General features: G+C 32.4%; 1 protein-coding gene across 3 annotated transcripts; it reads right to left on the bottom strand.

Moving 5' to 3' along the window:
* Positions 1–350: 350 nt before the first annotated feature.
* LOC18598627 (oxidoreductase) lies at positions 351–4,873 on the bottom strand. Of its 3 annotated transcripts, none has more exons than XM_088806091.1 (8): positions 4,769–4,873; positions 2,254–2,365; positions 2,101–2,161; positions 1,932–1,970; positions 1,576–1,688; positions 986–1,235; positions 836–885; positions 351–719 (listed from the first exon to the last, which is right to left on the bottom strand). In XM_088806091.1, exons 2-8 carry the CDS (start codon positions 2,359–2,361, stop codon positions 564–566), a joined length of 777 nt encoding a protein of 258 aa, XP_088662217.1. In that variant the 5' UTR covers positions 2,362–2,365; positions 4,769–4,873; the 3' UTR covers positions 351–563. The 3 variants fall into 3 exon arrangements, with proteins under 3 accessions (XP_088662217.1, XP_088662218.1, XP_088662219.1); XM_088806092.1 differs by having other exon boundaries at positions 351–679; XM_088806093.1 differs by having other exon boundaries at positions 351–731; positions 4,769–4,871.
* Between the last annotated feature and the right edge of the window lie 6,677 nt (positions 4,874–11,550).

The following is an 11,550-nucleotide window of genomic DNA, read 5'->3' as shown; positions in this document are numbered from 1 at the left end:
ATATTTCTACATTATATTTTCAAATTATCATTTTAAATAATTTGTTATTCTAAATATTAATAAAAGTTATCCAATTGAATAAAAATTATCATCCCAACATAAAATTCTTTTCGAGTCAACAAATTACAGTAATCACCACATGCATATAACGATGACACCCATACGTTACAGTGGGGTCTTTCCCTCTTCAACTTTATATAAGCTGTATTTATGCATGTAACGATGGTCATCATTCATCAATGAAAAAAAAGAACGAAACAATCTAATGGTGGCATTGCTCAACCAAGATATTATTAAAATAACAATATATTATTTTTATACTAATATGTTAAATATATTGAAAATCAAAATTAAATAAAATATATATTTTTTAACATAATAACACAATTGGGCCTAGATAGGTAAGGCGAACCTTGCACACCTCTCCAGCCCAACAAAGAAAAACCAATCAAGTGTACAAACATTTATGCCACCTCATGAAAGCAGTTTGTGTAATCAGATGCTCATCTAAATACACCAACTTTCAATCTTAGCTAGAAGTTAGAAACGGTTAAGACGAAATTTTAAAACTTGAACAAGTTTTTATGAACCTTCAATACTAGTCGACATGTAAGAGAAATTCTGTTCGCAGTTCTACTCACAATCTTGGCATTGTCACTTCTCATCACTTCTGCTTGGCCTGAGCTTGACAAGGACAAAGAGTCAATTTCGTTTACAGCCTGCAAAGATGACTGTGAGAACAAGACACTAGGGTATCATAAATTTGTTTATTGAAACATCTGAGACTAAATATTAGAGGTCAAATTCATTGTCACCTGTCAAATATAATTCTTACCAGATCAAACCGATGTACCTCGCTATCTTCAATGCCATGCAAGTAATCTGGAAATCATAAGCATAGTGTTGTCAAATTTGTTTTTTCTTTTTCCTCTTTGTTCTTTATGAAAAAAAAAAAGACACAACCCCTTAGACATGAACTTTCCTGAATATGCATCATCCTTGAAGATCAGTAAACTGCAAGGCATCAACAGCACAGAAAAGGGGCGGTTATTATCGCTCCCATCATTTGCTTCAATTGCCACAGCCCCTCCGTTAGAAATTTTATCTCCAACATTTTCCTTCAATGTTCTTTTGCATGACTGTAATCTTGAATGAGGAGTGAAGTCCATAACAACAGGTGATCCTAGAGATAAAATTGCTACAACGGGATAATAAGCGGGCCCATCCTGATGTGGCTGTAAGACAGATAATTATAGTACTAAATGATAAAACTGAAAACAGACCATAATGCTCCAAAGTGAAAGAAAATCTTTTTCTTGTCTTCTTTTTTACAAATCAAATATAAGAATATTGTTTTCTAATTCTTTTGTAATATATAATAGCAAAAAACAGATACAGTACGGTACAATGATATTCCTTTACTACCAATTAAAATCTTGAAAAATGAGATATTCCAGAGTAATCATCAGTTTTCTGGACAGGAAATGCTTTTGAAAACCTCAGCGAAATGTGTTATGCTAGAACAAGTAATATTATTAGAGAACAAACACAAGAAGCAAAATGAACAGTACAAACCATAATTCCTTGATTTGAAAGGTATTCATTGATAAGAACATGATTGATTGCAGACGGAAAAAGTCCTGATCCTTCATATATTCTTTTTGTAATCTTTGCTAGCCAAGGTGGCACTAGACACAATAAAAAAAAAAGAAGAAAAGCAAGCAGTTAGTAAGGTGTTCTTTCACTAGACACAAGAAGTGAAGCCAGTCAAAACAGTAAAAAAATCATCAACTTAAAGTCTCCAAGCTCATACAAAATGGGTGAAAACTGCTAACAATTTCCACAAAACAGAGAAAGTTGAAACATCAGCTAAACAATATCATCATCTACAGTTCAGAAATTGAGTAAAAGATGCAAATAATCCCACTCACGATCTTGTGGCAGAAGACCCTTTTCGTGGACAACACCACCTGTCAATAGGCATACAATCCATCAGCAGCTCAAATTGAAGGATTTCCTACATTTCACCCAAAATATACATCTAGCTTACATGAAATTTAAAAATGAAATACTATGACAAATAGAACTATTTCAACAAACCCCAATTCTGTAGTCTCCTATTCTTCAAAGATTTCCATTTTGATACAGGTGCTTGGTAAATCTATATGTGGACAAGAAATGAGGGTATACAAATTAGTGTTGCAAACATTAAAAAGAAAAGAATATATATATATATATATAGGATATAAATACATTATTTAGTAGCTGGGCTTGCTCAGAATCTGTGATAAAGTCAGGGATGTATATCAAAGTTGGCAGATCCCCAACTATGAAGTTATTCAGTTTCTCTTTTCTCTCCATTCCCCTGCACCAACCACCATTACCAGTTAAATAACATCCAAGGATCATCAATAACAAAAAATGAGTAAAGCAAAGTAAGCACAAATGAGACCCACATTTTCGAGGCTGATGAGATCAAAATTGTTGGAGATTTTATCTTTGGAGACAGATTTTCATCCAAACTTGGTGCAAAGTCCCAATCCCCTTTATTTATAACATTCCCAGGAATTATTAAATATCTTTATGCACAAGGGCAAGTGCTCCCCTTACCATTAATGCTTTTTTATTTTTGCAGGGAGGTGTGTAAGGGCAGGTATATTTTATGTTTCTATTCAGTATTTATTCATGTTTGCATATTGCTAAACTGAAGGAAATTATCTATTTACATCAATGCCATCTGAAAGTATCTAAACGTCTCAACTTATTTTCTTATATGGTGCTTCATAGAGTCATTGCCATATTTCTCCTCATTCAAAACATCCAATAAAAGTTCCTTTTGCAGCATAAATATCATGCATCACGAACTCACATTTACTTCGTGTTTTAGGCTCTTCTCCAGTGGAAAGTAGTAGACATACGACAAGAAACAAGAAGGAAAGTTTGGAGTAAACTAATCAGTCTACAGGAAATATGGAAGGTGGAAAGGTATATCAGGATGATGGGGACAAAATATTGATCTCATATGAAACGACAGGGCATACTTGAGCATCAGTAATGCTTCTAGCCAATAGGAATCCAAATCCTACATGCTTGAAATTCACTACCATTGACACGAGCCCCGTGGACCACACGAAACCCTCCTCTGTTTAAGATCCTTAAAAGATTCCACCTAAAGATCTGACAATCAAGGCTTAACACTTTTATGCCCAAGCCATTAACCTGATTTGGTCAATCTGTTGAGGCAGTTCATAGGACCTACTCTAGTATCTTCAGCTTCAACCTAATTATAGTCGAGTCTGTAAGGCACCCAAAGGGTCAGCAGTTAGTGAGGATGCACAAAACAGGAATCAATGCTTCTGTAATCTCAGGCTTGCACCTTCACATGCCAAAGCAGCAATTCAATCCCATGTTAAACAGCCTCACTCATTTGTTTCTCTTGCATCCAGTTTACTGATTTATGTTTTCTAATAGGCAATTTGTAACTATAGTTTACATCCAAACTGTAGTGCAATTTGATTGATGTAGATTCTAGAGCTAGAAGAATTAAATATGATTTTATATATCGAATTCTGAAATTTTGAGCACTTGGGGTTTAAAAATCAACACCTGACTGAAAAGAAGAAAAGTACACAAACGAACAACCAAAAACATTATAAAAAAGCAGTCTGTCATATATATTTGTTACTTGGTTTCATCCTTAAATCCTTTCCACTACGGCACTTGGTCCTAAAACCCTGATCTATCAAGACCATTATATAAGGTAAGTTTAGTTAGCCCATTAGCAAAAATGCATTGACCAAAATGTTGAAATTTCAATAGCCAGAAAAATATTTGACTCATAGGTAATAACAAATTTCAATCCTTCTAGAGCCAAGGCTGAGAGTCTATAAGAACTATTAAGCTCAACATGAGCTACCATTTTTTGTTACTTTGCAATTTAATCAGGTTTTTGGTGTTTTGTCCAGCCTTGATGCTGATGGGCTACTTAAGTCCACCGTGATAGAGACTAAACTATTCCAATAAACAACTTCTCCCAGTGTGATCTGGTCTGTGTTTATACAGATTCATTCAACTAGATGAACTAAATATTCAACCACGCAGAAGCAGTCATAAAAGAGAGTAACTCTGAATATCTGGGAGATTGATCATAAAAATCAGGCCAATTCTATCTAAAATCACCATGAAGAAAGGTACTAAAAGTGGAGAGTAACTAACTCACTTTCTCGGCCATTCATTGGGGTTTTTCTTTTGCATTTTCTTTTAAATAGAGAAAATCTTGGACAAATTAACAGATCAACTATGCATTAGAAAATTCAGAAGGGAAGATTCATACTAGGTAGCCTTTGGGAATGCGAGTTTGGATTTGGGGTGTGTATTTCAAATTCATACATATATTTAGAATTTCGTTTCTTTTAATACAATATAAGTATAGAGGAATTATAATGCATTTATTCATAAATTCACCCTTCGAATGCTTTAAAAACTTATGAATATAAATTTGGAAAACTATATTTGTAAAATTTAAATTTTTTTAATAAATTAAGTTAATCATATACCAAAGTGAAGCTTGAAATTAGAACAGATTACAAATTACATTCATTACTTTAACCTTTAGCGAATAGAGCAAACCATTATTGATTTGACTTTCTCCCTCCACAAATTCACTCATTCTGATCTAACACTAAGTCAAAGAACAGTACAACCGAGGAAGCAAGCAAAAGATTCAATCAAATAGAACAATATACGAAGGAAATCAAACTGAATTTACCAGTTGACGTAGAGAGTTGCCGGAGATTCGCCGTCGGGAGAGAGAGAGCAAAGATTGTAGCCAAATCGGAAGAAAACCAGCGACAAGAGGATTGCCCGGGGGGGGGGGGGTGTGGGGGGGGGGATGGTAGAGTAGAGCGATTAATAATGTAATGCAAAAATACTCCAATATGGGTCGGGTTGATAAAATCCAACACCCCATGGGCCATAGTTTAGTTCCTTCTCTCTTTTGGTTAGCTATATCAAAACAGATTCATCTTACTTTTTACTTATCTTTAATTATATTTATATCAAAGTTTTCAATTTCAACATCTTTTTATTTTCTAATTAATATTCAATTAAATTTTAAGAAATATATTTGAAGAATATATTTCTTAAAATCTTACTTAATAAAAATTTAAAATTGTTATAAAATATAGACCGAAAGAATAATTATGAGAGAAAAGTATTAATAAAGTAAGAAAGATTTTATTCGAGAATGTGTATTTATAGATAAAGTAAGGAATCTATTTATAAGCTAATAACCCCTTAAATCTTAATCTTAATTCAATTCAATTTATATCTAAATCTAGATATACATAATCAAATCTAAGAATTTAAATCAAATTATACTTCTTGTATCTAGTTTGTTGCGTTTTTTAACTTGATCTGAATGTTATGGGTTTAGTACATGCAAGTATACGTATTGAACAACTAATATAGATAGTAAGTCTAGAATCATATCCTACAAAGATTTACTCACAATTGTTCACTAAGTACTAAAATTATAACAAATCAATCTTATTCAAGTAACTCGATTTCATAAATAATTAATTAAGACTAAATTTAATTAGAAAACTAAACTAATTAATGAAGAGTAAAAATTCACTAGAGAAAGGTAATAGATTAAAATATAGGATTATAGGTTCATTTAACACTTCATCTAATACCAATTTATCTTAATATTTATATTCATAAGTAGTTTGCTAACATAAAATCCAAACTTATGTATAAGTGTAATACCCCGTACTTTGATAAGGTGGCTAATACAGCTTATCATATGCCAATTGAGGTTAATTAGAGTGTTTAAAAGTGATGAAAGGCAAAAGGAATAGTTTGGAGAAAATATTCTACACGTGAAGAAATAATAATAAAATAATAATATTTTTATCGAGAAAGAATTAGCGAGATAAAAAGTGATTCGGAAGTGAATCGGGGCATAATAAGACATTTTGGGGTGCTAAGGAGACAAGTGAAAAATTTTGAAATAAAACAATATTTTATTAATAAAATATTAATAAAATATTAATTTTTTATTCAATATCGAAATTTTCCATGAAGAAGGAGTATATGGTCAATCTAAATGGGGGAGAAGAAGAATGAAGAAATTTCAGAGGAAAATGATGTTAATGGGGCCCACGTGTCCTTATTAAATAAAACTAGCACGGGTAAGTAAATATTTTAAATATTATGAGGACACTGCGTTGGAGTACAAACTTTATATTTCGATTGCACATGTGTAAAAGAAGATAATAGAAGGAAATTGGAATTTAAAAGATTGTGGGAGGATACAATTAAAATGGGTGAAAACCTTGGAGGGTAAAACAGTAATTTTGCCATTAGTTTGATCAAAGCTTCCTTACTTTTTTCTTCCTTATCCATGACCGATTCTTATCTTCTCCAGCAAATATTTTCTTCTTCTCCTTCATGCTCCCATGCCATTTTCATGCTCCCATGCTATTTTCACTTTACCACCTTGCATTTGAAAAGAAAAATAGAGAAAATCGGCTAAAAAAAGAAAGGAGAGAGAAGTAGGAGGCTTGGGTAGTAAGTGATTCAAAAGTAATTGAAGAAATATCAAGTGGGTCTCAAGATTCAAGAAACATAAGGTAAGGATTTTTGTGTTTTAAGCTCTCGGTTGGTTAAATCTTTGGAGGAATAATCTGTGAATCATTTTGTGGCAACTATGGTGTTCATAGGTGTGAGAAAATTATGAATTTTGTTGGGTGAAATCCAAGCTAAAACCAAGTGGAAGTGAAAACGTAAAAAACAATGTACTGTGGTGGCATGCCGAAGGAAATAACGAACGATCGGCAAATAGAAATAGATAGATACGCATAAGAACTAATAACGACGTAGTATCTTGCAATCATAAGGTGAGTGTGAACTTGCATTAAAATATTTTGGGATAAATGCATACGTGTTCAATTGAATTACCTGAAATGTTTTATCGAACTTTTCTTTAAAACGTGCATGGGAACAAGCCCTTGATGAAATGTTTTTATGTGGTAAAATATGTGATATAATGAATCCATGTGTTCCTATATTATGTGGATATGTATGTTATGTTTTGAGTGATAGTGTTGTATAATAGCCATAACTGTGCATGTTCTATGTAGGAGTGCACATGATGGTGCTGGTGGTGTGCGGTGTGGGAGTGCACATGCTGGTAATGATGTGGGCGGGAGTGCGTGTGATGATATTGAAATATGCGTGTAAGGAGTGCACATGATGATATTGTCTTAGGCGTGTAAGGAGTGCACATGAGTTGAGCAAGGCAGCGGTGGTGTACATGTGTATATATATGCTATATACAAGTTATGAAAATAAAAAAATGTGATTGTACTATATGCTATAGAATGACTTTCCACTGCAGCGAGAAACCCTCTGTTTTGCTTGTTTTGATTGGATATTTGCTGTAGTTTTCACTCTTTTCAACTCCATTGTGGATTATAAACCCTTTGCCTTAAGGGATTAAATAATCAAGGGTTGAGTTAACAGCTTTACAAGAAATTAAACTAAATTGCATTGTTTTCAACATAAGTGCATCATGTTTTCTAAAACTTCCCGTATTGATGCTTGTTCCCTTCCTATGTTCACTCACGAGGTTTATACTCATCCTTTTTTTTTCAACTTCATATTTTAGTTTTTAAGATCGAAGGTAGTTGGATCCTAGGTCGAGGCACTCCCTCCTATTCATCTTTCGATAGGTTCACTACAACTCTCAATGATAGTAACCCCACTAAAGTCACTCCGCTGATAGTCAACGTTTTTTGTATGTGTGTATGATTGTTTAAGTGTAATTCGTGAAAGTTATTGTAAACATTGTGTGTTTGGTTTGAATAATAGTGCCGCCACACGTCGGCAAGTGATAATATTATTTTGTGAATATTATATGCTCGGTTGCCATGATTTAACTCGTGAGAAGGAATTATTTTTGAAAATTATGAATTGAGAACCTTAGAGGTAAATGAGAGACAAGTGGTTTAATGAATAAGTTTTCACGAAAAGGCTTGCTTGGGTCCGATGGGCTATGCCTATTGGGTCCATGCGTTGGTCATAGCCCAAGATTTGGGCTATGACAACAAGTCTCCATCGAGATGCTTGCATAATTACCTAACTTAATTAGGTTACTATATGTCTAAAGTAATCAATTAAATTAGATTCATTAAGCTAGTGTTTTATCTTGGTTATGTATGACATTTAGGCGTATGTCTACCCTAATTGTGAATTAGACCACTTAAGTGACATGAACTTACACTATTCAAATCTTAATCTAATCTAAAATTACTTTGTTAAGTCTCATTCAGATTAACAAATCATTCAATTATTGGCCCAACAATTAAAAGCATTAAGAACATATTTGATTAAGCAAAATATATCTATTTATAATAAATAAAAGAGTAACAAATATTTAATTAACTTATTAAAATCCTTCACAATCCTAGAAAAATAGTTTAGCTTATAATATCTAATAAAAATATCATCCAAAGAAAATTAGCCATTAATCCAAGTCATAAAAAATAAGATAAAATACCCGTACACCCTTTAGTTTTGATCCAAATTATACGGAAGTCTATTAGTTTGAAAAATAAACACTCCACCCAAAAAAAAATTTGTTGCTAGACACAAAAGTCCAACGTTAATCAACCGTTAAAGTTTTCGTTAGTTTGCTGATGTGATAATATTTTTTACAATTTTACCCTCGAACATGTCAAAAATGACAACCTTATATAAACCTTTATTTATTATTTTTCTTTTTTTCTTTTTTTTTTAAAAAAAATTTTGCTTACCTTCTTCAACAACAAGATCTGACTGGATCTAGTTGAAGACACCAAATCTAGTCAGATTTGGCTCGCTTCCTCAGAAGAGCATCGAACTCCCCTCTCGAGAGAGTGCCAAAGCTCCCTATCGAGGGAGTACCAAGCTCCCCACTGAAGGAGCGTCGAGCTCCTTGCTAAAGGAACTCTCTTACTCCCTTAGGGAGCACCAAAGCTCCCCACTAAGGAAGCACCAACCTCCCCTTTTAGGGAGCTTGAAAGCTAGCTAGATTTGTCACTCCTCAACATCGAAGAGTGCCAGATCTGGCCACGAGATGACCGACTGACGGTCTTGGCCGGTGTTAAGGAGCACCATCGATTGATCAAATTGTCTGAAAAAATTGAGAGAAAAAGGAAAGGGTATTTTATTTTTTTTATTTTTCTATTAACAGTGTTAAGGCTTTCAAGGTAGGGTGTCTATTTCTCAAACTAATGGACCTCTATGTAATTTTGATCAAAACTTAGGGATGTATAAGTATTTTTATGCTAGAAAAATCAGATAAACATAGAAGTAAAGAAAGAAACTAATAGTTTAAAGCTTTTTTCATCTCAATTATCTCTTGAATTCTCTTGTTTTCTTGCTTTATTTTTGGGTCTTTTTCTCCAGAATAATTGCTTATTAGCTCCCTTTTGAAAACCTCTAAAAAGGGTCTCTTAAATAGTCTCCAAAAGCCCTAGGTTCAAAATTCTCATAAAAATACAATTTTGTAAGTTCTTCTGGTGCTACGGCCTTGGTCTTCTTGGCACTACGACACCCTATTCTGGGGTCAATGTATGGGATGTCTTTTTTATGCTATCTCTACTGCACTACTTCATTTTAAGATGCAAATTTTCCTTTTTCTAGATTGAATTGGGTAAAGTGGTAAACAAAAAAGTTGTAGCCCTATTTCTTATCTTTCTAATGGTTCAAAAATTGGATCAATTGAACTTTCTATAGCATGAGTTATGCTCCAAACACTAAAACATATACAAATAAAGCTATCACCATACTTGCACAGATTATCATCGGATAAGGCCTTTTTCATAAAATTTCCTACAAAAGCAATAAAAAAGATAAGCAATAACTAAACTTAAAGTAATTTAAAGCAAATTAACATAAAATTATACTAAAATAACTTAAATTAAACTACTCAACATGCATTAATTAAGAAATAAAATAAAATACTTAATTTCGAAGCAAAAATCTCAAAGACCTAGCTACTTAAGCTCCCCAAATGTGACAAAATAATTCTATATAATAGAATTATCACACTCCCAAACTTAAAATTTTGCTAGTCCTTGATCAAAACATAAATTAAAATGCAATAACATAAATGAAGAAAACAACTTAACTAGAAATATATTGCACTAACTCAATAATCACCTTTAATATCCTCATAAGTTATTTCATAATCTCAACTTTAAGCAACACATAAATATTATTCAAGTTCATGTTTCAATTCAAACACAAGCTCATTGTCAAGTGGATTTCCATGTGTGTATGCAATCTTTTCACTAAAAATATTATACAATCTAGATAAGTTTATATGCATGCAAAGTTCAAATTAGTATTTGAATTCCATAAGTTTGCTTTTCATCTTTCTCTCCACTAATGTAGACTAATACTAAATTAAGGACCATTAGATCTTTATTAAGCCTGTAATATATGGCTAGGGTCAAGGTAGGATATGAAATATTATGTAGCTCAAGTCTCCTTAAGCATATAGTCATTTAAAAGCCTATTTGGAGCTTTATTTTCCTTCACCAAATACACCAATTTTTTATCAAATTTCTCTTGTGTTCAACACTTCATTCTTTTTCTTCCTTTTTTTCTTTTTCTTTTTTTCTCAATATCACATCTTTAAACTTATTTCTTTTGTTGGGTAGTAAAATGAATACAATAATACTTTTTATCTTTTAAATCACTTTTAATCTTTATTAACTTTTTCACTATATTGCTCATTATATTTCCTAAATTGATTTATGCACTTAGGAGTAAGGGACGTAACAGATTGGAAATTTTAATGTAAAAGGTCTAGGTTACTAATTAAGTGCTTAAACAAAAAAAAAAGCTACATTAGGCTCAAAGGGGTAAACTAAGGATAAATTATGTAAAGGTATGCTAAAAAGGCTCAAACGGTCCAAAGATAGCCTAAATAATTTTCTTAACCAAGTATAGCCTATGATTTTGCCTAAAGAGAGAATAAAACAAATTCTAGAACTTAATACATAATTCAAAAAGTTACACTCACATAAACCTACTCTAGATATGTACGATGAATCTAAGCAAAAGACATGGTGCTCACATTATAGAAATCTCATCCTAACAATGAAGCTTAGTATAAGAATTTACATAATACTAAACAATATTCAAATGTTTCAAAGAATCATAATAAAAATATAACTAGGTTCTCATCATTGGATAGGTAAATTAAAAGAAATTTACACAATTAAATCTAGCTCAAGTTCTTAAAACATGCAACAAATTAGATGTTAAATAACTTAAGTAACTTAAAAACTAAAAACATAATGAAACAAATATTATAAACGAACAATCCCCACCCCCTTAAACTTGAAAATAGCGTTGTCCCTAATGTTATGAAAAGAAAAAAAAAAGAAATGCTCCCCTGACTTGTGATCAATTGCTATTGATCATCCTCCTCATCATTTTCATTTAGGTCTTCCACTATGCGAATATTTGGCAGAGTAGGAAAAATGGCCATGT

The sequence above is a fragment of the Theobroma cacao genome, chromosome 5 (genome assembly GCF_053813885.1).
Source record: "Theobroma cacao isolate CCN51 chromosome 5, ASM5381388v1, whole genome shotgun sequence".
NCBI classification, from domain to species: Eukaryota; Viridiplantae; Streptophyta; class Magnoliopsida; order Malvales; family Malvaceae; genus Theobroma; species Theobroma cacao.
This window is presented reverse-complemented; position numbering and strand designations above follow the sequence as displayed.